At 36.5% G+C, this 26,827-nt stretch overlaps 1 protein-coding gene across 2 annotated transcripts; it reads right to left on the bottom strand.

Annotated features, from left to right (window-relative positions):
* Nucleotides 1–1,367: 1,367 nt before the first annotated feature.
* On the bottom strand, nucleotides 1,368–25,425 carry plekho1b (pleckstrin homology domain containing, family O member 1b). Of its 2 annotated transcripts, XM_059568252.1 has the most exons (6): nucleotides 25,024–25,424; nucleotides 23,734–23,880; nucleotides 13,127–13,267; nucleotides 9,999–10,103; nucleotides 6,185–6,286; nucleotides 1,368–5,066 (listed from the first exon to the last, which is right to left on the bottom strand). In XM_059568252.1, exons 1-6 carry the CDS (start codon nucleotides 25,048–25,050, stop codon nucleotides 4,374–4,376), a joined length of 1,215 nt encoding a protein of 404 aa, XP_059424235.1. In that variant the 5' UTR covers nucleotides 25,051–25,424; the 3' UTR covers nucleotides 1,368–4,373. The 2 variants fall into 2 exon arrangements, with proteins under 2 accessions (XP_059424235.1, XP_059424236.1); XM_059568253.1 differs by lacking the exon at nucleotides 6,185–6,286 and having other exon boundaries at nucleotides 25,024–25,425.
* Nucleotides 25,426–26,827: the final 1,402 nt, after the last annotated feature.

Genomic DNA, 26,827 nt, shown 5'->3' with positions numbered 1-26,827 from the left:
AGCTACCGTGTTTCAAAAAGACAACCACTAGTTTAAGCTGGATATTACAATAAAACTGCTTTCAAAAACCTATAAAAGGAACAAATATTTGCAGAAGTGAAACTTGCATCAACATAGCATGAGATATGGTCACATTTGTCTGAGACAGTGTTATTTTAATATTTTAGAGATGCTTGTAGTTTTTTTTAATTTTTACCTTTTTTTTTACATTTTTAATTTTAGTAATTTTTCTTAGTTTATGTTTTAATTCATTATTTCATTTTATTTCAGTTTTAGTTATTTTAGTACTCCTCATCATTAAACCAAATGAAAATGAGTTCTAGTTGAGTTTTCTGTAGTTTAATTTTATGTAACTTTTTTTGTTTGTTTCAAGTAACATTTTTTTTATGGTTTAATAACCCTTTTCTGAGATGAAGCACTCCTGGGGTATGTCCTACAGCTACAAGCTCTGTGATTAGGAAGAGCCTGGTAACGCCTTCTCACTTCCCTGTATGGAGTGTTGGGAATGCATTTGACACCTCTTGACACAGTCCTAACTAGGTGAAACGTTGCTGCCATGGCAACACTCCCTACTCGGCTCATAGCCAATCAGTGGCTTCTGCTGTCACTTGTCTGCTAGTTTGCTTGCGTTTCAGACCACATGCGGTTTGTAGTGTACGTATAGCTCCCTCAGTATAGTTTATTTTTTGTTTTATTTCAGTGTAAATGTGTAAACCATGTAAGAACTGTGGTCATAATTACTAATTGAATGAAAATAAATAATATTCAATTTCATTTTCAAGTAATAATTCATTTTAGATAATTGTTAATTGTTTAGTGTGATTGTTAATAATCCAAATTTATGTCATGAAACTCTAGATGGTGCAGTCCAATAGGTTCTAACTTAGTCTGAAATAACGTCATCATTATTCACATTGATTGATTCTTTTAGTATCAGCAGCCAATGAGCTTGATGCTAAACATTCAAATACTTAGCTAGTGCTAACTGTGGTAATTGCAGTGCAATCCAGAATCCCTCCACCTTCCCCAGCTCCACCTGTATAGACCTGCTACAGCATGAGTAGGCAACGTCAGTCCTGGAGTGCTGAGTTTAGCTCCAACCCTGAAAAAAAAACCTACTGTAGCCTTAGTAATCCTGAAGACCTTTATTAGCTTGTTCGGGTGTGTTTGATTAGGGTTAGAGCTAAACTCAGGACCGACGTTGCCCATCCCTGTGCCACAGGATGATCATGTATTTTATATAGAGTTGGTTAATTTACCCATGTGTTTCAAATATTTTAAGTGAAATTTAAGATTTTGTAATATAAGTCTCAAGTAAATTTGCTACATTTTGCAGTTAAGATATGAACACTCAGAATTCAGGGATGTTGAATGAGGATCACTTTAATTGCACAAGTGGTTGTGTCTCAAGTACATCAGAGATTAGCCAGTGCTGAGCTTACAAACACCCATTGACAGGGTTCTGCTCTCCACACTGCAAACTGACCCCCATTTACAATATGCTACAGAAGTGTGAAATAATGTACACAGAGATTTACAATTGTCCATAGAAATGTGATTAGCAAGAGCGGAAAAGACATTTGAGAATCTTGAGTTGTTTACCAGCAGCTTGTATCTAACGGTCCATCTGAGAGATTGTGGGTTTGTGAGGATAATGGAAAAATTCCAAAAACATTCAGGTTTTCTTCTGTATTAATGTGCATGTCTTTAACATAAACCTTAGAATAGCCGGACTCTGTCATTTGAAATCAATTGTTAGTTCCTTTGTGATTGCATAAGACTTTTTTCCAGTGGCAGTGACCCACTAGCTCACAAATACAACATCCCTATGCAAAATTACTAGTCTGACGACAATAACACAGTCAAGAGCCAAATGAGAGATTTTTCTCTTCATTCACATTTTATCAAAGGTCTGCAGAAGTTCCGGAAAATAGTGACAACAGATGAACAATCTTATGGCATACATAAATAGTTCAAAAAAGCATGACGGAAACATCAGCTCTAAGCAGTCACATTGTTTATGATGTCAACTTAAAGTAATAGTCATAAATTATTAATTTATGACCATCAAAGTGTACAGAAATAGTTTGGCTCTGTTTCTGTTATTGTACGTGATAGGACCTGTGCGATAGGAGAGATGTCAGGATTGGTTTTGATGTAATCTAATATGATTCTGGCTACCTGACAGATGCTCAGGTAATTAGATTCACCTTCCGCTGGCGCTGTCAGAAAAATCAGATCATAACAGCCAGCTGACCAAACAAAACCAGTTCATCTGATTAAACCTGAAAAGATCACACAACATTGCTCTGTTTGAGATAAGAGTTGTATGAGGATTGAGAAACGGAAAACCTTTGGCATCTGTGTGGCGATAATATAATAAGAATAGAATTTAAAATGTGAGGGGTAGTGAATAAAAGCAATTAACTATACTATTTTTTATTTATTTTATTTTTTTAAAGCTAAGGACTGCCATAGGCTTTGTGCTTTATTACCTTTGGAGCGAAAATGTACAGTTTTTTTATGACAAAATTCCAGAAGCAAGGAAAATCCAGTTGAGTTGCGTTTCCAGGGGAGTGGTCAAAGTCAAAGTAAAACGTTTAAAAAGCAAAAACTCTCCTCAAAGTCTACAAAAAAGCACTTTACAATAAAATGTACAAAAAATATAACACTGTTTATAATCAAGTCTTCGTAACAGAACAGGCGGACCTGTACCCATAGAATTGTGCAAACACATTATTAAGCTACTAACTGTAAAACAAGGTGTTTTATACTGGCAAGACATACCCTTTGGTCGTTTAACGCAACACCGTACTGCACATTACCAGTAAATCCTGATACATGTGGATTATTTCAAGCTTATATGTGGGAGAATCTCACTAAACCTATCTGAGTCACATCTTACACCCAAATTAAGAAAAAAAAATTAATTATATATTGCATAAAGATAATGAATTGTATATTTTTTCCTTTATGACTTTTCTTTATTATGACAGTTTTGCACTGGTAATGTATTATAGTCATATTTTTATAGTATAACTATATATATATATATATATTGCATTTATCAGAATAAATTGATTAAGGGAATGAGAACTGGGAGGGGATATGTGCTTCATTTTCATAAAAACTAAGAACAAAAATAAATTTTTACTTCTTTCTTAATTAAATTAACAAATAAGCTTCATGTACTTTAAGCAAAACACAATTTCTTCTTTTTCTCAAAGCAATTTTGGAACAAAATATGACTCTTGACCGATATTGTGAGTTTCACCCATGCAACCTTGCATAGTTCGCCAGAGACAAAAATCCTGCAAAGCGCAAGCAAAATAAAATCCTGCTTTAAAAGCTTCTCTTGAGGTGCAGGCAACTTGTAGGCGAATTTTTGGAAAATTAAAATATACAAGCATTCAGAGTCTTTGAAGAGTTTGAAATGCAGTTTGCATGTGCCCTTTTGAAAATACACTAAGGCAGCTTTTGATTTTGAGAGATGCCAACATATTTTCAGAATACCACTTAGGTGTAAAGACTAGGAGCTACACGCCCCATGTTTCCCTACCTACAGTAGATTGTCTGTTCTGCCTCTTAGGTTTGAAAAGATAGCTTGCCAGTGTCACTCTCATTTTACAGCATTCTCCATAGTGCAAATGTGTAATTATTAATAGTTTCCTTTACTGCATGGAGTCTCGTCTTTAATGGCAGCTGACTTTCCACAGCAACACTGGCACCAGACGTCATCTGTGTTCGTGTTCATGGCTTTGTTCACAATTGGAGCCCATCTGACGGGATATTGAGTGCCCCCGGACAAGGAACACGCTCTGCTGTCCGTGATCGTTCCCGCCAAACGCCTTCGGCCGCACCCTGATTGCATCTTATTATGAGCTTAGTTTGTGTTAACAGCAGAGCAAGTGTGCTGGGCATTATTATTATTATTACGCACACAAATGACCCTGGGGGTCTGCAACCATTTCGAAACGAAGCTCCTCCAGTGTATTATGAATCAGAAGGAAAACATTCACATTGTGATTGGCTGGTGATGATGACAACATCACCGCCGTCTGGTGTTTCTCACCCTGTCTTACCCTGATGGGCCGTTCAATGACTCGGTGCTTTTACTGTCCCTGTCGACGTCACTGTGAAAACTGATACCGCCGGGTACGACGCAACAGCTTGTGTTTAGTAAAACCACCAGGCCCTCGTATTTCTGCTCTGACACTGATATTAGGGAGTGGAAGAAACTAGATTTGCTCTTTTACAATTCATACATACACGTATAGCTCATGTTATTCGTTTTTTGTCGATTCCAGCAATGCTAAAGCAGTCAACAGGAAGAGTTTATTGAAAAATGGCGCCATGGAGGACTTTGTATGATCTCACATCTTGCTTTTCTGGTGGTTTGCTTGTTGAGGGCTGTTTAGTTTGCCGTTCTGTGGAGGACTGAGTGTGACGGAAGAGGCGGAGTCAAGCTGCTTGAATAATGCTCGGAGTTCTTTCACTTCCTCCAGCACATCACGAGCCTGTCCCCAAGTGGACGTTGCCTCCTCCAGAAGCCTCTCTGCCTCCATCCGCTGACCCTCCAGAGTTGAGCTCTTCCCAGCCGGCGAGCTCTTCCCCTTGCCTTGCACCCGTACCTCCGTCAGCAGTTTTTGAGTTCTTTCTAGCTTCTGGGTGATGAGATCCTGGAGCTGGCTGATGGGCTGCACGGGCGCTGAAGTCGAGCAGTGAGGGAGTGCTCGCGTCTCGCAGTGCGTCAGGATCTCATCCATGGAAGCGCAGCGGTTCTTGTCAGATGTGGCATTTTTTTTGCTGAACTGTGGCGTCCTTTGGTTCTCTGACCAGTCGAAGGCGCTCTCACTTTTCCGCGGCAGACTCTGGGACTTTCCAGGTGTCTCTTTACAGGTCGAGAGCTTGGAGGTGTCCGTGATGGAGCGCTGGGAATCTGGGGTGCGCTGAGAAGCAGCTTTGTCGAGGGTATCCTCGTGAGAGTCCTGACACTGTGTGGAGGGGACATCTTCTTCCTGGATGAGGTCAAGTGTCAGCATGCCATCCGAGTTTGTGGTAGAAGCCTGAAAAGGGTGGGGAGATTTTAGACTTTAGACTGTGTTTCTGGAGGGTAAATGCAAAAATAAAACTGCTTCATTCAGAGTGACGAATTGAAATTAAATATTGCTGTCAAACGATTAATCGTAATTAATAAAAGTTTTTGTTTACATAATATATGTGTGTGGTGTTTATTTTTATGTATAAATACACAGATATGCATATATATATATATATATATATATATATATATATATATATATATATATATATATAGATAGATATAGATATAGCCCGTAGAAACATTTTATTTTCATATATTAAATATATTTATAAATTTATATATAAGTATAAATAGATGGAAATATTTTCATAATATATAATATATAAAAATACACAGTACACACACATATGTTGTGTAAACAAAAACTTTCATTTTGAATGCGATTAATCACGATTAATCATCTGACAGCACTAAAGAGTTTTAAGTCCTGCCACATTGTTTCTTTTTCAAGTATACCTTTCTTAAAAGGCAGGGCTCAACAACATGTAAACTTTCATGTGAAAGATGTAAAATTGTCGATATGTCCAACATAGATACGTTACTGTAACTATAAATTGATGGTCATGGTAGAATTAGTAAAAATGGCTTTGAAAATTACAAACCGATTATTAATGTTTTACTATGTATGCCTTCATCATAAGTTTTGAATGTTATTGTAGCTTTCGGTGTAATTGAAATTCATGCATCATTTTTATTTATTACTGCACACTTTCTTTGTAAAGAAAGTTTAACATTTCAAAAAATAATTTATATCAAATAAATTATGAAAAATATTTACAATTATAAATCCAAACCTAATTTTGTTAAATATACAGTACATAATGGACTAATGAAAATGTAGGCAGGGCAAGTAGAAATCTGGACTGGCCTGTCCTGGACAGCAGAAAGATTCTTATTGTTTGGCCCTAAATTGTCCTAAAATTAAAAGTATGTAGGAGAAAGTTTTTTTTTTTTAGTAAAATCTTATTTACTACACACTTTGTTACTTTAAAGGACTGTTTCATATGTATCATTCCAGTCTTTTCCCAAAATGAGGTTCACATTTAATGAGATGATATTCAGAGCAAATAGACTGCTAACCACAGCCATGAGATGCCCGCGGGTGGGCAGACGGCGAGTGTGGGGTATCTTAGCTCTGTCGCGCGTCGGATGGGCCAACAAGCTGTCCTCTTCCACTGTCACCTAAAAGGGGTCGAACAAAGAGCACTGGAATGAAGCCCAACTGAACAAATCAGTCACATACAAACTAGCAGCAGCTAAATGTCTCACGCAAGCCTGCAGGAGGACAGCCAGTACATTGATCAACCAGTCAATGGGTCTGTTTATTATTTGTATGTGATGTACAAATAATGACACAAGCAGTTCGGCAGACTGGATAAATGTTTGAGTTCTGAGCAAAATGGTCTTACAAGAAAATAAACGGAGAATATGTTACACCAAATCAAGTGTGTCAGTACAGCCTGTTGTTTACGAGAAAGCTTATGCTGTAAATGCTAAAATCCAAGACTGTGTGTTCTGAGATGGCTTTTGTTTGTTGGCCAGGAGTGTACGGCTAATCTTACTGTGTTTGGTCAGGGTTTATGGACAAAGGGAGGGGTGGTAAACTGCCACCGGTGGTAGTGCACGTGACGTCACGCACTCTATAGCAAGCATAATACGAAGTTTTGTATACACGTGTAATAACAGTAATAGCTGCAAATTGTTTTATTTAGACTTTAAGTCTATGGTAATTAACAAATTACCTCAAGCACCATACACAGGGTTTCCTTTAAATTGCCAGGTTTGAGCGCAGGAAAACAGTTTATGCACTCAGAAAATAAATTTTGTGTTGGGCGATGGACCTCGCTGGGAACATGCCGCTCACGTCAGTTAGACGTGTGTATTTAACTTTCTTATTTAGGTTACATTCTTGTTAAATGTATTATTTCTTTGATATTAATTTGAGTGTTTTGCAGGCTGCATATTCACTGATGGAAGTGCTAAAATAAACACGAGCTGATGAGTTAAATTGGGTGTCTTAGATGAGTGAGACAGTGCTGGGCTGATTTCAGAGACGTGTATATATATATATATATATAGCTTTAATCACTTTTTTGGTAACTCCATGACTTAACTGACCGTGACTCTGCATGCAGTTTATTTCACGGTTTGATATGAAAGGACATGTCTACACGCCTTGTGCATGCAACATAAGAGCACGCGCTACGAACTTCCATGCTCGCTTGACTCACGCCTGGCGCTGAAATGAAGTGGAGCGGGCGTCTGAAACGTCTCCCATTCTCAGTCATTCTGCGACTGAATAAATTAACTTCTTATGAAGAGAAAAAGTGACAGAAGCAGTAGTTGTAAGTGGGGTGGCCAACCCCCGCCTCAGCATAAATTGCATAAAATATTTTTAACGCATTAAACTGAAATTAATCACCTGCGTTTTCATGCAAATTTTGAAACCACTAATATATTTATACATATATGTCGGTTGTTGGTCCATTACCACCGTGGTAGTAAAAATCGGACACCGTCACAGCCCTACTCTTGGAACACTATACCAACTAACTAGCAACACTGGATGATGGGTGACCAACATGTGACTGCTTCCTGTATCCTACCCCTACCCTAACCGTGGTGGTGAGTTTCACACAAGCTCAGAATGTGTAAAGTTCTTGTATGTATTTTTGTGCATTGTGTTGTTTGTGGCTAGTGAATGCATATAATTTTCAGTGTCTAGTCACTAAACCTGCTGCCTACACATTTCACATACTTGTAACATACAGCAGTGCTTGGCAACAGATAAGCAGCGCATTGACAAACTATAATTTGCAAAACCAGAAAAAGAATATGGCCGATATTGATTATTAAAATGCGAAAATCGATTGCTCTTTTGATATGTGTTTTCCTTTGATGCATGGAAAATAATGCAAAACAACTGTAGCATGCCATTTGTCTTTATAGATGTTGGCAAATCAGTTGTGAATCATGGGGTGGGTGCAACTGGTTTCTCTGTCACTTTTAATTCCACAAGCGATCTAAATAATTGAAGCATGCCTGTTAGTGAAATAAAAGCAAATTAATAATTATAGAATAACATAGAATCAAACAGAAATCAAAAGGTAGACCTTAGTCAACAGAAACTCTCAAAACGGAAAGTTATTGTTGAAAACACTGACATTTTGTCAGCTGAACAACAGTACAATTTATTGAACTGTATTTCTATCCCTCACAGGCTCATTTTCATTCCTGTCATAAATGAAATACGGTGCTTCCCTCACTAAGGTCTAGTGGAAATGAATTGACTTTGAATCAATACACCCAGCATTGTAAAAAATTTAAAAAATATGCAAATGCAAAAGACCCTTTTATCATTATTAGTTCTTTCTTCATTAGCAATATTTATTTAATTATTTGATCCATATTTGAAGACTACATTTTTTAATTTGTTAATACTTAATATAAAAAATAGCACTTTAGGTTTTGTATGAATGTTTTTGTATTTAAATATTTGTATGAACTATGTGAATGTTGGTATTGCGACAACCCTAAAAAGAATAATTTGACATAGTTGTACCATTTTCTCATTTTTAAATTGGTATACTGAATAGCCATAACAACAGTCTCTAGTAAGCTTCAATAGAAGATCTCACAATATAAACGGCTGTTATCGAGTGCTGACTTGTCTGTTTCCTCTCCTGTGTTGAGTGGTTTGAGAGATCTCGCCTATTTAACTAGATGTAGGGTATGAATCACACCACATTGACGTGAAAAGGAAGGCACACGGTCTCTCTGGTCTATTTGAAGTCCCCATGAAATCGAAATGAAAGTTTTTGGGTGTTAGTATCAATATGTTAGTCTTAATGTTATCTATGAGGCATTGTGCTCCAAAACATTGGCAAAATTTGCATTTAGATAGAAGATATAAAACATCGCACTTCATCTTCTCATCAAATCTTCTGACCAATCAAATGCTCTCTAGAATCCGAAGCGCCTGCCCCTGCACTATAAATAGACGTTGAAGCACCGGCTAAGATCGGTCACTTTAATTACCACTATTTTGTTTTACTAAGAGTTTAATATTGAGTTTTAGGTGGTAATCTATTAGACTGAGGCTGTCAAATGCGGCTTTACCAACAAAATGCTATCTCTTCCTGTTCCAGTTGAAATTACGTCACCACATAGAATAATTCTGTATGTTTCAAGGCACTTCAGGGGACCTTTAAATTCATATCTAGTACACTGGGTGTGCTGTGTCATTGTCAGTATACTTGAAACGCCTGTGTGAATGTTTACGGTCCCAAACAATGACATGGTCCCCAGGAAATATGGAGGATGCCGACAGCTTAGGCCAGGATAAATCTTGTTCATTATCTGAAGCTGAAGGTGAAGATAGGCTCTGATCCACCTGGTACAATGCTGAAAGTCGTGACTGCCATCTATTTTTGGAGGAGTGATTCAATTTCTCCCACTGTGTGCCGAGCGTGACTATAGACCCGCTTTTAAATTGAGCAAATCCCTTCGCAAACAAACTGTGAAAAGATCAGGGAATGAGAGGGCAGGAAACTTTGCGATTAGAAGTTTTCATAAAAGTGGCTCGTCTAAGGACCCTGTGAATGACAATCCGTGATTTCACATTTTTTGAAGAAATTGGAGTGGTGCTTGTCTATGCTAATTGCCGGTAGGGTGTTGTGGGAGGTTGTCTGAGCATTGCTGTGTAGCAGATGTTCAGATGTTGCTATGCTAGAGTTTTTGGGATGGTTGTTTATATCCCTAACCCTACGCTCAGAAACCTATTTAATGTAAGTGTACAAAATACGATTGCTTGGTCAATGTTTGCGGTCTGGTTGTAAATGATTAATAGCAAGCAGCACTGGTATATGCAAAGATATGGAAATGTCTAGCTTACCTCATCCAATATGTGATTCTTGGCCCTAGTGATGGCTGCATTTAATGAATTGATCCATGACTCCTTCTCTTCTGGACTGACAGCCAAAAACACCAGATTTGGGACCTGCATGTGGCAGATGAGAGAAACTTTAATATAGTGTGCTGCTGTTTGAAAAGATCATTTATCTAAGCACAGTGCAGGTTATAGAGTAAACACAGTTTGATGTATGACCAATATGCCCTGAACATTGCTGGCTTTTAATTTTATGCCTACACACGTGGTGAAAATTCCTTCAGGCTTGTGCTAGGCGGACACAAACATGTAGCGAGCCAAGCATAAATGAGCAGGTACGGCCATATGGCTCTGTCTATGGACAGCTGATGCAGCAACAGCGTGAGGCAGAAACCACCATATTAGGCAACAACACTGAAAGTCTTCCAAACACAGTCTGCTGGAGCTTTGACAGGCGGCCCTTCTGTTGATGCTGCAGCTGTGTAGATAAGACACTGCTATGCGCCCTATGCTACGCATTTTTACAGTTGTTGACGAATCACTTTGACCATTAAAGAGGACATATCGTGGGAAACAGAGAAACACCTTTTCGGTCTGATTGCTGCTGTCTTTGTTATTATTTGGGGTCAAAATGATTTATTTTTAAAACAAATTAATTGTTTTGTTCAGTAAAAATATTTATAATGTAACATGCTTACTATTTAAAATAAATACAGTTTTTTCAAAGAATTAAAAAAAAAAAAAATTTCATGGTTCCCACAAATTTTAAACAGCACAACACTGATAATAATAAGAACATTTATTCTTGAGCAACAAATTCAGCTGATTTATGAAGGATCATGTGACACTGATAATTGGAGTTATTGCTGGGTAAAATTTAGTTTTGCCATCATAGGAATAAATTACTTTTTAAAATATATTAAAATAGAAAACAGTTGTTTTAAATTATGAAACTGTTGTAACTATATCAAAAATGTTTTGATTTCTAATGTGTTTAGTGTTGTTGCTTAGTGTTATGGTTGGTTGCTAGGGGAAATTCTTACAACAGCAAAAATGTTATTTAAGATTGGGTCCAAGTAAACTTGGACTTGCTTCATAGGTGGATCTCAGGGGTAAAATATAAAGCTATAAAATTTATAGAAAATGGTTTCTGTAAGGCTTTTGAATTCTTTGGTAATGAAAATTAGATTAGTCTGTTTTTAAAAGGTGCAAAAAAGAGGCAGGAGAGAGAAAAGAGCAGAAAGATGATGATTTTCATGAGGTAATGTATTAGGGTGTTTCCCCGTTGAGCTGCATGTGGAACAGCTGTTGTATGTGGGACAGAGGGACTTATTAACCATGTAGTGCCATGTTTCTGTGGGTTTGGAATTGGGAGGGTGGCTGCTGCTGGATTTTCCTAAGACCCCTCCATGTTTGTTTCCTGAGGATTAACCCCTTGTCTCAGCACTGGATTTTAAAGGATTGGTCAGGCGTAACCCCTAATGTTTCATCAGAAATCCTTAAAATGTGTTATAGACGACCAGAAAAAGCTTTAAATCTACATAACTAAATCAGACTTCTAAAAGGACGGATACTAATAAAAAAAAACGCATTTCAGAAGAGGTGAAAATAAAATTATATGTAAAACATTTCTTTTTCCAATTGCAAATTGTAATCGAATTGCAAAAATGATTTTTGTTTCTCTACAGATTCTCCCATACTCACACAATTAGTTGAGCCAGGAGATCTGAATTTTATTTGAAACTGAATTGAAAATGCCTTGTTAATTCCTGAATTTGTTCTGATTTTTAATAAAGTTACCAAACAGGAGGATGAATTGCAATTTGAATGTAATGCCAGAAAGCAGAATAAAAATGTTTTTTTAATAGAAAAACAAAGTTTGTCTAGACTTAGAATGCTGGCTTTAAAAAAAATCAAGCTCTGAAAAGGTTTGTAGGTTTATGGATGGATGGATAGAGAGATAACTTATAGTCTCTGAATTAATTGGAGACAGAATTAACAGGAAAAAATAAGATATAATAAGAATAACATAAAAAATTGCCTTTAACCTGTTAACTGTCACCCCGTCCCGAATACGGGACGCCTACATTGACTATACTATATTACAATCAAATCTAATCTAATCTTGACAAACTATATATCGTTGGAAAGGTCTAAGACTCCCAAATATATATTTTACCAATATTTTTTGTTAAAAATTATGTAGGAAAAGTAATAGATTAATTTATGACAAGAGTGTACCCTCAGAAATCTACATTACAAAAGGAGTTTTGACCTTTGTTTAAAAAAAAAACGTCCTCGTTGCCTTTTTCTCTATCACATTTTAGAAATCATCAGAAGTTATATATCACTTGAAAACATAAAATCTCAAAATTCATCCTTTAAAACCCATTTTAAAATCAGACATTACATTACCATGTAAATGGCACATCAAAATCATGTTACAAAATGTTTTCAGTCATGAATTACAAAAATTTAGGTTTGTGTCATGCACATTCAAGTCTATCTTCAAAAACGTGAGTGACAGTTAAGGGGTTAAGAAACAAGGAGCCTTGACAAAATTGGTAAGATGTTCTATTTGTGATGGTCTAAAGGATAAAGGATATTCGTGGCGGCCTGTGGTGTGCTAGTGAAAGCAATAAGCTGAGCCGTTCTTACTGAAAGCCAATTACTCAGGACAGGATGACTACAGAGGTCGGTCCTAAGTCTATGCTTAGAGACCAGGATGCCAACTATGCTGGAGTACGATTTATTGTCTAATATTGTCTTAGACTTGAGACGTAATGGCTGCGTTCACACAGTCAGTGTTTGGGTATCAAAAACCGTGTTCTCAAACAGGTGTGACTCTTGAATTGTCCTGTTCAAAGTACAAAAGCCGTTTGAATACTTTCTGTATATCAAATAACCAGTCAAAACCCTTTTTTATTCCTGTTTAGTTTCCTTTTGCAATAATATGTTTGAATGTATGTTGAGACACAGATCTTTGAGTTGTGAAAAAGGTGATCACTGTCTCACAGCATGACTGCAAACTGACTAATAATGAAGAAGCCCAGCAGTGCTCTAGTGCTGACTGAGGCATAAAGCCATTAGCTATTATCCTCTGCTGTGAAGCCCAACTTCCTGTGGAGACTGACCATGTTGCCTGGCTGCCGTGAACGTAGAAGCGTGAACTTGCTGTGATTCTTTTTACTCCTGCTTTTGGCCTTGCGAAGTTCTTCAGACCTCTCGTAGTCGGTGAGATCCACCACCTCCTGGATTTTCTTTTCATCTTTGACCTGTAGAAAGTACAGATTTGGTTTTAATACTGTGCTTTAAAATTGTTAAAATCTCAATATTTATGTATTTGTTCTTAAATAACTTTAAGGGGTGATTTAATAGTTTGTTTGACTTAAAATATTGATTAATACTAATAATAATTAATTGTTTATTTAATTATTAATCATCAATATCATTATTATCATTATTAAAAATAATAATAATATTTTTGTACTTTTGTATTCAATGTGTGGTGGTGCAATTTTTGTAGACTATGTAGAAATTAGAAAATAAATTTAATTTGCTTAATTATTATTATTAAAACAACAACAGCACAGCATTTGAAAGGTGTATGATGTGTTTGTGGTCAGTGTTTGGTTTAGTCTAGTTGATGCAGTCACAATTGTTAAGGGCATCTGAATGACCAATGATACTAACTTTAAACTGGGAGAGACCTCAAAACATAGCTCCCAAATATCATTGGTCCTAACATGGAAGAAGAGAACCTTTTAACCCAGATTCCCAGTGAACACCATGGTCTGATTTGCTATCACCTGCCAAACGTTCTCATTAAGTCACAATCAATTTCCATTAGCGTTCCACTAAAGACAAAAAACACTGTCTCTGCATGCAAGCACACATCTGGTTGTGTTCTGTACTACAGAGCCACTCTACAGTGCAGTACTTAAGAGATTGGCATCACACCCAGTGCACTATGGGGTGTCACGACAGGGAATGGCTGTACAAATAGTACATCTACTGTTCCAGCAGTACAAAGGCAGCAATTAACTGGCAATCTGATGCAATCCTTTTTTCCAGGAAAGGACAGTTGGGGCACAGTACACAGTATTTGCACTCAATACCGGACATTAAGAACACCTCAATACAACTAGATTCAAGAAAATACTGAAGTATGCTGTCATGACTTACAATGCACTATAGTGAATGAAAATGAGGCATAGAAGTGAGGTATAGAAATTATGTTAAAAAAAGAAAATTATTGATACCACAATAAGATTTGTATATTTCCCCGTCATTACGTGTAAAATGATCCTGATATATCTGATGACAAATCAGGCACAGTAAAAGTAATCTGAGATCCCACAGAATTCAGATTAATTTAGTGGTGAAATTCTTTGAATGAATCAGGACTACACTACTATATCTGTAGTTATGCTCTTTGCTCCTTTAAATGAAGTATGCACAGTCTAATTAAGAGGTTGTATATATGAATCCGACACCATGTCTTTATGCTTTATTTGGATTTTATAACATTTGAAACTTCATCTTTAAATTAAAAGAAATGCCAGATGCTTGAGCAACAGGCCAATTTTCATTTTGCAGAGGAGATGCACACACACACGTATACTGTGAATAGATCAAAATAGCATCTTAAATAACCAAAAGAAAGCTAGAGAAAATTGTTTGCCAAACCTTGTGCTTCTCAACAGAAAGAGTGAAGGGACAGAGAAATACTACTGAGAGAATAATTTCACATTTTTGCGAGGCTGTCTGATATGTACTCTGTAATCAAGCTACTTTCTGTTATGTAATTAAAGCTGTCTGGAATTGTAAACAATATTTTTGTTGTGTGAGGTTACAGAAATGTTCCTGGTTTAAAAAAAACTTGAGCTCTACAAATAGCAGCTGTGGCGTGCTGTTGAGTACCACAGAAAATCATTTTGGCACAAATTTGTGTTTACATCGATGCACTTATAATGGAAGTCGATGGAGCATGTTTCTCAAATATGCCACAAAACTGCTGTTCACAAATGTTACAGACTGAAACAGGATATTCAAAGAAAAAAATGTAGCAAGGAAATCAACTGAATCCAGAGAAAAGTGGATGATTAACAATTTTACTTTTTAAAATTTTACAATTATCAAAGTTAAAAGTCAAAATGCTCAATTTTTTTTGTCCTCTGTGTCATACAAGTCAAATTATTTTTGACATTATGCCAGCAGTTTAGAGCTTAAAGGGTTAGTTCACCCAAAAATGAAAATTAGCCCATAAATTATGCACCCTCAAGTCATCCTAGATGTATATGACTTTCTTCTTTCAGACGAATCCAGTCAAGAGTTATATTAAAAACTCTGTTGCATGCATCAGTCCAAAATAAGTTAAATAAAAATCGCCAACCCATTAAAAAAAGTGTCTCACACAGCTCCAGGGGGTGAACAAAGGCCTTCTGTAGTGAATCGATGCATTTTTGTATGAAAAATATCTATATACAAAACATAATAATCACTTTAATGTAGCTTGCGCTCACAGTTGTAGACAGAAGCAGCTACGGGAGCATGACGTATGAGGTCAGCACTGAGTATGCACCAGTGAGTCTAGTGGGGGTGTACTAGGTGTACTAGAACATGCTTGCATGCCTGGTGGTTCGAAAAACACATTATTTTTTACATACTTTATATTATTACAATACATTTCTCCCCATCCTGGCACAAACGGCTCGGTTAGTTCCCGGTTTGATGAAGGCCCGCCTTCCAAAAACTAAATGTGACTGGTTAGCTGTCCCAGTGTGTTGTGATTGGCGAACAGTTAAGATGGTGTTTCAATACTGCCCCGCCCCTTGCCAAACCAGCAAGTTCCTCTGTCTGCTCTGGTTTAGTTAAGGAATGCGTCAATATGACATATCAATTTGAGCCGGAATAAGACCCAGATAATATTGAACAAGAGGGTCGCGCAGAACCTTTGCACGCATGGATATTGCAAGACATATTACAATGGTAACGTTATTGTTGTTAACCTCCTCTAAAAAAAACTGCTTTATCAGACATTAAACGCAAGATTACATTTAAATTAAAGTCGGTTTCCTTCAGAAATACAGTGATATAAAAGCACCTGCACTCAATGTATAGGAAACATTGTAATCTCATAATTGAAGTGTAAATTCTGCAGATTACATCATTGTCCAGTATTGTACTGTCAGCAATTTATTATAAAAACATTTTCATAACTGTAACATACATAATTATTCAGGTGCATATAGCGAAACCAAGCATTCTATCCACGACCTTGCCCGTCTCCACCCCCCAACCATTCAAATTTCCGTAGGTGGGAATGTTTAATAATATTCTAATGGGCCGCTTTGAGATATCACAAAACCCGGAAAACAAACGCTGTAGTCCAAATGAGCCATTCGTTGTAGTTCTTGAAAAGGGATTTATTTAAAACGAAATATCTCCCTTGGAGTGGACTTTGAGATTTGTAAGTTTGAAGATCTTCTTTATGCCCAAACATAAACACTACACTCTGACTAAAATTCAAAAAATGAAAAAGCATAATAGGACCCCTTTAACAGGAGCAAAGGAAGCAAAGTTTCCTTACTTTAGCAAAGGAAAACCAGTCTCCTCATTGCTTATATCGAAATCCTGGATATTGGGTATATTGAGATATGGATATTTTTCTTACAAAAACTTATCGATTCACTACAGAAGGCCTTTGTTCACCCCCCAGAGCTGTGTGAGACAGTTTTTTTTTCAATGGATTATTTATAGGACATTTAACTTCTTTTGGACTGATGCATGCAACACCCGCTGAGTGCCATGAAACAGCTTGAAAGATCAAAGACAATCTTTAATATAACTCTGACTGGATTCGTCTGAAAGAAGAAAGTCATGTACATATAGGATGACTAGGATGAGTAATTTATGGGCTAATTTAAATTTTTGGGTGAACTAACCCTTCGTATAAGGTTTTTTTTTTTGTTAACATTTTCTTGTTGCTCACATGCACCATTTCCAGTGTGTAGGGCTTCGTATTCATGTTATTCAACAAATCAACTGGAGAATTTCCTGTTCAGGTGTAGGGCTGCAACTAACGATTATTTTGATAATCGATTAATCTGTCGATTATTTTTACGCTTAATCGATTAATCGGTTTATGTACTTATATTTTAGTTTTGCCCATTTTTCCCCCAAGTAAATTATTAATAAAGGGTCTTTATCATTCAGCATAGATTTTTAAGAGATTTTAACCATTTTGAATTGTCATATCCTCATCAAAAATATACCTGGAGTTGTTTTATTATGTGTCAGTAATCCTTTGTCGAACTCTTCTGCAATCAAAACACTGACCCATACTCTAGCAAATTTCACAAGATTTCAAATAATGTTTTCACCATGGCAGTCCTTAGAGCTCCTAAAGTAGTTTAACATCCCAAACAAAGCTTAAGGAATCTTTCAGAACATATTTTCACGAAGAAGAAGGATGAAACAGAATAAGATTGCAGTGCGTTGTATTTTATTATTTACTGGGAAACAGCTTTATAGCTTATGCTTTGAAATTGTAAACAATCCTTCGAATAAAGTGCCAATGGCATGAAACCTGAATGGAACTCACAATTTAAAGTAAAATCCATCAGAAGGTTGTCCAGAAAAAAAAATTTTGGACACACAAAAAACTGCTGTGTGAAAAAGAGCAGTGCATTTCAAAATATTTAAACATGTACCTCTCTCATTCAGTCATAATTAGGCTGCAAGACTGAATTATAAACTGGTAAACGACAAACTGAAACGACAAGCCGTTCACATATCGCGCCTAAAAACGCGTGGAAAACGCTAGGCGCACCGCTTTCTCCTTCATTCCAAAGCGCTCGGGCAGAAGCGCGTCTGCCTTTGCTAAGCAACCATGACGTGCTCTCTCCATGAAGAGGCAGAAATTTCAGCAAAGGATAAATGGATTTGCAGCTCTAAAAATCGCACCCGCGTTGCGCTTGCGGCTCTCTGAAAAGTTGAGATGTTTTTAACTCGATGCAGTGCGGACGCCCCTGAAAAACGGGCGCGTCGCGACCGCGTCGCTTCCATTATGAGTGCGCATACCGCGCGCCTACATTAGAAATAACGAACTTGAGCATGCAAAAGACGCAATATGTGAACGGCCCCTTAAACAGTTCAGTAGTGCAGAGTTTACAGGTTACTCCTCTTTTTTGAAGGCTCAAAGTAAAGTACTTCCTCATCCCGCTGAACTTTTACTGTCTATGGCAGAGACGCTGTTCGGGAAGCACGTGACATAAAACGAGGCCAGCTATTGGCTATTCGCTACTTCTCCTGCTGTACTGGCTGAGTAAAACCTCCGGTGGCTCATTACTGCCACACTTTGGTCACCGCAGATTTGAAATATGCACGAAATGAGCCGCTTACGGCAAATAAAAGTTATTTAGCAACTAATCGATGACTAAATTAGTTGACAACTATTTTAATCACGATTTTAATCGATTAAATCGATTAGTTGTTTCAGCTCTATTCAGGTGTCCTTTTGTTTCAGTCTGAGGCCAGGTGGATCATTCAGAGATGAGCAGTCATCGTTTCATGTTTCACTGTCTTTCAAAGGACCGGTCAAGTTCTGTCTGAATGGAATTTTGCTATTCAAATTCATATTTACCTTCTCCATTAACCGGTCTAACCTTTCATAAACATCCATTAGGGTCACAAAACATTGCAGCTAAGAGGGTGTATCAGAAAAGCCAAATACCCTGAAGAGGAATTTGAAATGAATACTTCTCGGCAATGTGTCCCATCAGCCCACATATGAAAAATTATTTGCTAAGTGTTTACGTAGAAATCCCTGAATGGTATGACCAATGCTGCTTTATGATATGAAAGCTGCAGGAGATATCTTAGGGTTAAATTTAGCATGTTTACTTGGCCAGGTGAGGGAAGGAAGGGTGACACATTGACAATCAGCAGTTACAAACCAACCAAAGACAGTTTGAAGGTGTTTCCTCTCTGACTTCTCACACAGTGGTTTTCATCTAGTCAAGTTGTGACCAAATACAGTGCAAAAAAATGTATTTATATTAGGGCTGCTCGATTATGGCAAAAATCATAATCATGATTATTTTGGTCAATATTGTAATCCCGATTATTTAACACTATTATGAGGGGGCCATATGGCGAAAACTTTATATGAGTGATTTATTTAAAGATAATTATCAAATATGCATTTCCTGTAAATAAGGTTGTTATGACATCTACATTGTAACAACCAGCGGAATTGCAAACAAACAAACAAACAAAAAGTCCTCGAAATTATAAAAAATAACTAAACTCTTTTTTTATGCAATTCTCAAACAGTAGCCTATGATTATTTCATTTATTCACTATAATATTTATTATTAATGTCTAATACACACTGTTGGGAACGTTACTTTAAAAAAGTAATTAGTTATAGTTACTCACTACTTGTTCCAAAAAGTAACTGAGTTAGTAACTGAATTACTCTATAATAAAAGTAACTCATTACCAGGGAAAGTAACTATTTGAGTTACTGTAAAAAAAAAAAAAAGCTGCTAAATGTCAAAGAATTTGTTTTTTTTTTTTAGCAGTTTTCACAAATCAGTTGAAATGAGTAGAACAGACAGCTGTTCGTACATAACTTTCAATATTTATTGCACGTCAAGAGACAGCAGGAGTTTTATCCTGCACTTCAAGTATTATCAAAGTGTTTTTGGCCACTAGCTTTGTAGATGCGTGTCACACATTACATGCACGTTCTTGCCTTTGACCAATATGAATTTGAAGTAGTGCTTATATCTCCGCCTTGAAAATGCCAACTTTTCATCTGATTGCTCCTGACTCGTTCTTTCTGCTGCTGCTGCGATTCTCTGTGTAGCTGTTGCATGTGTGTGTGTGTGTGTGTGTGTGTGTGTGTTTGGCACTTAGCCAATCATAATCGCTTATCTCGTTATTAACCCACCCGGGGTGCATTCGGATTGCATAGTTTATTAAATCAATACATAGTAACGCACCGCATTTAACGTTCAGTAATGTTAACGGTGTTGTAATGACGGGAAAAGTAATTAGTTAGATTACCCCATTACTGAAAAAATAACGTATTTACCTAACGCCGTTATTTTAAACGCCGTTATTCCAAACACTGCTCATACATTCCTAAATATATTTTAGTTTAGAGGCACTGTTTTACAGTTTATCATTGAGTCTAACAAACTTCTCATTTTGAACTTCTTGATGCTATTTTGCAAACTGCTGTTCCAGAGTATCAGCTTGCAACTTAGAGGGTTTTTCTCTCCCGTCATTTCAAATTCTTTGAAACAACTTCCAATTGCAGTAACAATTATCTGACTTTGTGAAACTAGACAGAGAAGAAATGATTTCATCACTATACAGGGCACAACTTCCTCCGCTGATCTCCCTTTCCAGCAAGTGAGTCAGAGCTGTGCCAGGCCCTGACATGTGAAATGATTCATCCGTTGATTTCTACTTGTGTAACTGTAGCTGGGCAACTGCACCCCATCACCCTAGAGAACCATGCCGGCAGTTGTAAAAAGAAAAATTCACACATTTCTTCTTGAGTATTTGTGCATGTAAAGTATGCAATGAAGTCTAATCTTTTACTATTGCACAGCATGATCTCATAATTTTATTATGTTTTCCATTTGCACTAATTCACACTGCTTGAATAATTCAGCACATCTGCAGATCTCTTTATTAGGGAATGCAATGCATATGTACTAATATGACATCTAAACTGGAGTGGGATAAATGGTATACATGAACTAATTCAAGCACTCTGCTAATTATCAAAGGTGGAATATTGTAGTGTCATTATGAAACTGACAAGGTTGTTTCTGTTTAGGGTGGATACTGTGTTGTCAGTCACCCAAATAGAAAGACTATGACTTAAATGCACATTTATTGGAATCATTTTAGGCAACCAAGTTGAGCAAAAGGGGGGGGGGGGGGGGAGTTGAAAAGAGTTGTGGCCATCACACCCATGCCTACCATCTATGCATATGGCTTCAAAAAGCAGAAGAGCAATATAAGACACTTTCAAAATAGATGAAGACCACAGCTTCCTTATTTGGGCTTGAAAAGGCAAGAAGAAGACAGACAGACAGCTCTTGTCTTCTACTTTCATGCTGAAGTTCCGGTAGATGCCATTTAGTGTAAGCGGAACAAACGAAGACAGGAAATTACACCTGATTAAAGTTCAGATTGTGAGAGAGAAATTTCCCAGGATAAGTGTGTAAATGTGAAGACAGTCCTGGGTGAGTGGGAAAAAGTTGTGGACTCCCTACATCTGCCACAACAGTGGCCAGAAATCTGACCCTAAACAACACTTGCATGACATCTGCTCCTTGAGCTGTTCTGGAAGAGTTTCGCAGGAAACATTCTCAGTTTACTGTCACCCTTCAATCTGCTATCATCTGACTCGATTATGTCTATTTGATTTAAGTGGAATCACATTTAATGAACGGCCAGTGGTACTTGCTGTTGCCATTGCTCATACTTAAGCCCTTAACCCTGCAGATATCTCAAATTTTTGTTGAGTTTGTTAAAGAGGCATGCTTATACTTCTCAAAGCAGTTTATACCTGGTAGTTGATACATTTTGCTAATAAATATACAGAAAAATAGGGGCCTGAGCATTATGTAGAAAATGTTTTTTTCCATTAAATCAGCATTAAATGCAAATGTTCTAAATGCAGGTTTGATCTTTTTGTGACTAATTCAGCATGTTCAACATGTTTTTTCATAATTCATAAATCAGTGAAACAACAGATTTCTCTTTGTTGATGTAACCACCTACATCTTACTGGCATGGCAGCTAGTTTTTCACAGGCAAGTATCACCAAAAAAAAAGAAGGAAAAAAAAGTAAGTTGGTAGCTATTAAAATGGGCACTTTTTTTCTGTAAGTTTAATTTACGTTTGTTGAGACCAGCAGTAATATTGTAGTAATTTTGTTGTAGCTAACTATGGTATTTTTGGCAAAAACTACAGTTATCATGGTACATCTTTGAAAGCTGTCAACATTTAATTATTTTTGATACTTTTATGGTACCTTTGTAGCCTGGAAGTCATAATTCTGAAAGTGCAATCATCACAATTGTTAAAATATTCTCCTTTCGTGTTTCTGCAGGAATAAGTCATGTGCATTTGGAACAATATCAAGGTGAGTAAATAGTGAACTGTCCCTTTAACTCTTACGGGCCTGTATAAATATTATTATTTTTTTAAATGTATAGTATAAGTCCATATACCTGATGGTATATGTTTTAGAACTATATTTTATAACTATATACTATATCAAGCTTGGATCTTCAGACAAACATATAAAAATTAGAATCATTTTGGCATTTATCTATTAGGAAACATGATACCAAAACAACAGCATCGGATCATTAAAATCTGTTGTCTGTCTAGAAACATCTAGACGACAGCATGATGAAACCTCAGTCTGTTAAGCACTAAAAGGGTCAATCCTCCCTCTGCGCTGTGAGCCAGAGCCCATATGCTGCCTCGGCATTGTTTGATCTGATGCTGAGCACAGCAAACAGTCTTCTGCGTGACCATGACTCAAACTCAATCCTGCTTTCCTTCCCTTCCTCCTCCCACACTGCAGTAAATCAGCCTCACTCCTGAATAAAGGCCCTTTATTTTTCTATTCCTTCATGCTTGGTGAACTTGTTAAACCTCTCTTTAAACCTTCACTTCATCCAGGCACAATAATATCAGGCACACGCTGACAGTATGTGGTGCATTGGACTTGGAAATGACAGTCAGCCAAGTGAATGTTTACATGTTTATCTCATCATGTTTGGCCTTTCAGCACATCCGGCTCTAATTCCAGAACAATGTCTGCAATTGGATAAAGGTGTTAACACTGTAAGAAGCAGCTCTGTGTACCACAGTGAGCCTGATCTGAACAAAGCTAAATATTAAAGGGACAGTGACTTCAGGATAGACACAGTCCAAACTGCTGTTTTTTTTTAAATGAATACAATGAAGAAGAAGAATGAGTTGTATAGACAACTTTTATAATGTTTTATGAAACTTTTTGTTTGACCTTTTTTGGAGATTGACAGTCCTTAGTTACCATCTTCTGTCATTCTCTTTAACTTCTCCTTTCCAATAAACAAAGGAAGTCTTACGGGTTTAAAAAAAGGCATGATATGAATAAATGATGACAGCATTTTTATTTTTGGCAGAATATTTTATTTTTGGCTGTCATCATTTACTCACTTTTTTTTCCCTTCTGCATATGTTATACATAAGATAAAACTCATGTTATTTGACTGGGTTGATACACACTGACCAATTATACACACAACTGTTATGTAATCAGTAATCAGAAAACACTAACATGTATTATTATTACCATGGAGATAGATAGGCTAGATAGGCTGAATTGGAAAAGTGTGGGAAAAGCTTGAGTGATGGGTTTCTTTTGTCACATTTATTTGCATTGGAAGTTTATTCTTGTATTGCAGTGTGGATTGTATTTTTATTATTTTTTTTACTTTGTGTAGTTTTATTATGGTTTTCAGAGATGAGGACATGTAACCCATCTATGCCTTTAAGCAACTGGAGCAGATTTCTTTCTTTCTCACACCGAAAACAGTGCTAAATATCATTGTAAGCATGTTACACAAGTAGCATGTCATCAATCAAATGAAAATGATGTGGAGAAAAGCATAAAGAGAGAGAGAAAAAAAAAGATTTGTCCAAAACTAACCTCTTTTTCGGAGATGTAGAGTTGGTCTCCTTTCAGTATAACAAATCTGTTTTTCCAAATTTCCCTGAAAATTCCTTTGCCACAGAACTTGCGAATCCAGCCAGTTTTGTCGGGCTGTATGGGCTGTTGATTGGCATCCTGAGGGCCCTGTGTTTACAGAAAAAAATTAGAGACATGCCTGTGAGTCTTAAGGTTAGGCCTGCATTTCAGCCCTTAACAGCATTTCTGGGATTTTGCAGGTCAATGATACACATTATGCTGTCTAGGAACGCAGTTCACTAGGTTTTGAGACACAATCATAGTCTCTAGAGAGGGGAAATTTTCTTAAAAACCATGTGATTGTATTTGTCATGTAGATCATTACACATTCCTGGCGTTTACTCACTTTTCTCACACAGCACATTCACACACACCAGTGTTTCCTCAGCCTTTTACCCGAGCTGGGATCTTGCAATCTTAACTGAGTGTGATGAGAAAAGGCAGTGTACAAATACAATACTGACAAGACAAATGTATTTCTAGTGCACTGATCTCACGGACAGAGTGAGCAATATCCATAATGTTTATTATTCAGAAAAAGACTTTCCCTCAGCTATTTATGCATATAATTAGCATATTCTACATGAAACGCCATTCTTCACCTGCTAGTCTAGACAGGAAACATTAAATGTGTCATTTATTATGCGTTCTAGTCATTTTGGACAGTAATTGAATCAACTCATCAATAGTGCATGTTAAGTGTTCAGTTTGTAGTCCCAGCAGATAACTAGCATTTTTCAAACCGTGGGTTCCCTTGGGAGTTTCCTTTTGGGGATTCAGAATGAATGTTTTCGATGCATTAATAATTCAAATTGAAATGAAATTATAGTCTAATTACAGAATCAAAAAGAATTGTAAAACTCCTGTTTTCTAAAAACTGTAATAGCCTACTGGTTATAGCAATCGGGTTCTGTTTATTTTTGATGTGATATGAAAATAAATCAGTTCTTAATTGAGTTTAAATTGTTTAATGCATGTATAGTACATATTTAATAAACTTATTTAAAGGCATATAAAACAGTATTACTCATTTCACTGTATAAGCCTGGTAAACTACTTCCAAAAAAGGCGTGCGAAATAATATCATGTCGACTTCTACATTTACAGCTACTTTAAAATAATTACAATTAGTGTACTGCATTGGTGCATTGCAAAATGTTGTTAAGTGGTGTAACGTTAGTGTTCATTCTTGTGCACAAAGGCTCGCGGCGCTCCTCGCTGACAATAGAATTGACTGACTCGATGTCTTACCCGCTTTGTTGAACCGTTCTTCTTCATGGCTCAATAAAACGGAGCTTCCCGACTCAAACTCCCACCGCTAAATCCAGATCCTTTCGTGCACGGTGTGTTGTCCACAACGAAACAAAATCCCTGTGTGGACTCGAAACGTTGCACTCAAAGAAGAGCTCGGTGTTGAATGAGTCGTTTCCCCGTTTGTAGGCTATCTCACGCCTTCTCTTGTCTATTTACTTCCAGTCAGTGTCCTGCAGATTATCATCCGACGGCTTTTTCTTTGTGGTCACGCAGACAGATCTGAGAAATGTGCTTTCTAGAGCAGCAGATGAGTTTGTGCTGGTGCCATCATCTTCGTCGATCTACTGCCGTCATGTGTGTGTCTCTGTGGAGTTCTGTGAGCTGAGCTGGAGAACTTATGGCTCTCTCTTTGTCCTCGACAGCTCCACCTATGGACACCACAATGATGTCACTGGAAAGACAGAGTGGGGACTTGTTGTACTGAAAGGAATGTGCAGTATTTTTACAGTATATTTAATTTAATAATAGTAATGTATTATTATTAAATATTAATAACGTGTAATTAAAATATAATTACACTAAGAACATGCTGTTCTAAAAATGTAACTTTTTACTAAGGAGCGATATTTAAACCAGGATTTGAAGAACATTTTAAAATTTTGAATATGACTTAATCAACTTTAATGCATTAAGTCATATCAAAATAGCCTCTGAAGATACAAACTGCACAATTTCATTTTTTTATTTAGAAAATTTCTATTTTAAATATAAAATTATTTATTTATATTTTTCTGTCTTTCATTTTTTTTAAATCCCCTTTCACGTAAAATGTGTGATCTGAGCAGTTATGGATGGTATATCATGGTATATTTTGATAATGAATTACTAGTTTTGGAGCATTTTCTTCACATTCACTGTTTTCAGAGCTGTGTTGTTGTTTTGCATTATTTAGTAGCACACACAAATGTCAGGTAAGAAAATATGTGCTTTTGATGTTAAAATCTAAATTAACTGGTTTTACGGCTTTTATAATTAATACATCATTAAAATGACTGAATCAGCTTTACTATATTCAAGTCATTTTTATGATCCTGAGATAGAAATAGGTGTATGATTTCAGTTTTTACAGAGTATATGTTATTGTTTACTTCTAAATAATGCTGGGCAATGATTAATCACATTCAAAAAAGTTTTTATGTACATAATATATGTGTGTGTGCTGTGCATATTTATTATGTATATATAAATGCACACACATGCATGTATATATTTAAGAAAACTTTATGTTAACATTAAAGATATATATATATATATACTCTATATAATATAAATTATATTAATATAAATATATACATGTAAATATTTTCTAAATATATACTGTAGTTTGTCCCTTTATATATACATACTAAATATACACAGTACACACACTTATATTATATATTAAAAAATAACTTTTATTTTGGATGTGATTAATCCTGATTAATCGTTGCCCAGCACTTCTTATAAATAAATGTATTCATTGATATATTTATATTGTAAATTTCTTGAATCTCCATTTGATATTAGATATAAACATACAAATATATAAATATGACTGGTAAATTCTTGAGGAATTGATGAATTCTTGAATGCAGATTAAAAAGAAAATTTTGCAGTTCTATTCTTACAGAGCAACAGCTCATGACAGGCAGCCCCTGAGGTGTTGGTGGATAATGCTTCCATTAAGTGATGTAACTCAGCAGCAATAGAAACATGTCCCCCTGTCGTCTTAAACCTATCATGGCCCTTCTTAAGTGTTCAA

The sequence above is a fragment of the Carassius carassius genome, chromosome 15 (assembly GCF_963082965.1).
Source record: "Carassius carassius chromosome 15, fCarCar2.1, whole genome shotgun sequence".
Taxonomy (NCBI): Eukaryota; Metazoa; Chordata; class Actinopteri; order Cypriniformes; family Cyprinidae; genus Carassius; species Carassius carassius.
Note: the sequence above shows the minus strand (reverse complement) of the source record. Positions and strands in the feature narration are given on the sequence as shown.

Excerpts from the sequence above, each read along its gene's own strand:
- plekho1b (XM_059568252.1), bottom strand. The coding sequence starts at position 25,050 with ATGAAGAAGAACGGTTCAACAAAGCGG. Across the intron at positions 23,881-25,023 it reads AGAACGGTTCAACAAAGCGG|GGCCCTCAGGATGCCAATCA; the intron begins GTAAGACATCGA and ends CTGTAAACACAG. Across the intron at positions 6,287-9,998 it reads AGAATCACATATTGGATGAG|GTGACAGTGGAAGAGGACAG; the intron begins GTAAGCTAGACA and ends GACCCCTTTTAG.